We start from the raw sequence: 1,806 nt of genomic DNA, 5'->3' as shown, positions 1-1,806 counted from the left end.
TTTAAATCTGTTTTCGTCGTTCAAAAGAAGCACCACAATAGGTTTCTGACAGAAATGAACGCATGAAGCTTATCGGGTTTGCAAAACATATTATATTATATATATATAAAACGCTGCCATATAAGCTATACGTTTTAGTCTATCATAAGCAGCCAAACATGATATGCGCCTAAATGTGTTTCATCGAGCAAACATCGTGGAAAAACAAGCTACCGACCAAAATAGACGCTTCAACTAATTTCCGCGTTTTCAAAACGTAGGGCAAGCTATAGCGGACCGGATGCAACACGTAAATACGTTTTGCATTGTTCGACGAGCAAGCAGACGAAACGTGATGTTATCGGAGTACAATGGCCGCCACGATTATTTGACCTCTATATGCTTTCTCCCGTCTGTTTCCCTGCGATTTGACCTCTAAATGCTTTCTCCCGTCCGGTTTCCGGTGGGATGACCTCTAGATGCCCTCTCCCGGCTGGTTTCCGGTGATTTGACCTCTAGATGCCCTCTCCCGCTTGGTTTCCGGTGCGGATTGACCTCTAGATGCCCTTCTCCTGACTGGTTTCCGGTGGGATGACCTCTAGATGGCCTCTCCTGCCCTGGTTTCGCGGTTGGATGACTTCTAGATGCCAGTCTCCCGCCCTGGTTTCCGGTGATTTGCCTCTAGATGCCCTCTCCTGCCTGGTTTCCGGTTGGATGACCTCTAAATGCCCTCTCCCGCTTGGTTTCCGGTGGGATGACCTCTAGATGCCCTCTCCTGCCTGGTTTCTGGTGGGATGACCTCTAGATGCCTTCTCCTGCCTGGTTTCCGGTTGAATGACCTCTAGATGCCCTCTCCCGCCTGGTTTCCGGTTGGATGACCTCTAGAGACGGGGATCACCTCTCGGGTTGCCGGGCGACGGCCACTCGGGCGAGCATTCGGCGCATGTGTAGTACGACACCTCCTGGGGTTCCTGCCAGTACGGCTGCGTCACGTTGTAGACGCACTGCTCGGTCGCCTGCGTCACCGTGCACAGCGGCAGCGTCAGGTCCTTCCTGACGCCGTCGGCGTCGCACCACAGCCACGGCGCGAAGCTGCGTATGGTGCTGAGCGGGGTCGGGTTGCGCATCCACGCCAGCGCCTGCGAGACGGACACGAAGTAGACGCTGTCGTCTGCCTCGAGTTCGTCGAGGAAGCGCGACATGGCGCGCGCGCCCGTGCCGCCGTAGTCGATCAGATCCGCCTCGAACCACGCCGCGCGCAGGTTGAGCGTGAAGGGGGCGCGGTTGCCGCGGGCGTGGCGATCGTAGTTGACGCGAAGCCATTCGTAGGTTTCCTTTTCCGTGTCGTAGTGGGGGCACGCGTCGGGGACGTTCCCGCAGATGGTGCCGTTAGGGTGCGTCCAGTCGATGAGAGGGAACTCCCAGAGTCCGGGGAAGGTGAGGGTCGGGCAGCCGAGGACGATGCATTCGTCCGTCAGCGGTGTGCGGAAGTCTAGCGTGTGTGGCCACATCGGAGGAGAAACCTGCTGCGTGGGTAGAGAGGAGTCCCAGGAGAAGCCGCTCTCTATGAGCATCTGGAAGTAGTTGTTGTTGACCTCCAGGTAGGGCATGCGCGCGCCTTGCACCGTCGCAGGGTTGACCCCGGAGAAGAGGTCAAGGATGACGCGGTGGTTGGAGATTTCCTCGTTCAGCTGGTCAATGCTGGCGCGGCTCCACCACTGACTGGGAAGCTTCTGTCTGCAGGTGAAACAAAGATGGCGACGGTTAACAACTCTCTCTCTCTCTCTCCCCTCTCTCTCTCTTTCTCTCTCTCTCTCTCTCTCTCTC

General features: G+C 56.4%; 1 protein-coding gene across 1 annotated transcript in view; it reads right to left on the bottom strand.

Moving 5' to 3' along the window:
• Positions 1 to 662: 662 nt before the first annotated feature.
• Positions 663 to 1,806, bottom strand: part of LOC106817350 — a gene marked incomplete at its 5' end in the record, with an annotated part of 7,809 nt that continues 6,665 nt past the window's right edge. Inside the window, 1 exon segment of the mRNA XM_014822008.1 lies at positions 663 to 1,716. Within this exon segment, the coding sequence (XP_014677494.1) occupies positions 861 to 1,716 (856 nt within the window). The 3' untranslated portion in view covers positions 663 to 860.

Source organism: Priapulus caudatus, unplaced genomic scaffold (genome assembly GCF_000485595.1).
Source record: "Priapulus caudatus unplaced genomic scaffold, Priapulus_caudatus-5.0.1 Scaffold1691, whole genome shotgun sequence".
In the NCBI taxonomy this organism is placed as follows: Eukaryota; Metazoa; Priapulida; class Priapulimorpha; order Priapulimorphida; family Priapulidae; genus Priapulus; species Priapulus caudatus.
The sequence above is the reverse complement of the archived record's forward strand: the minus strand, read 5'-3'. Positions and strand labels throughout refer to the sequence as shown.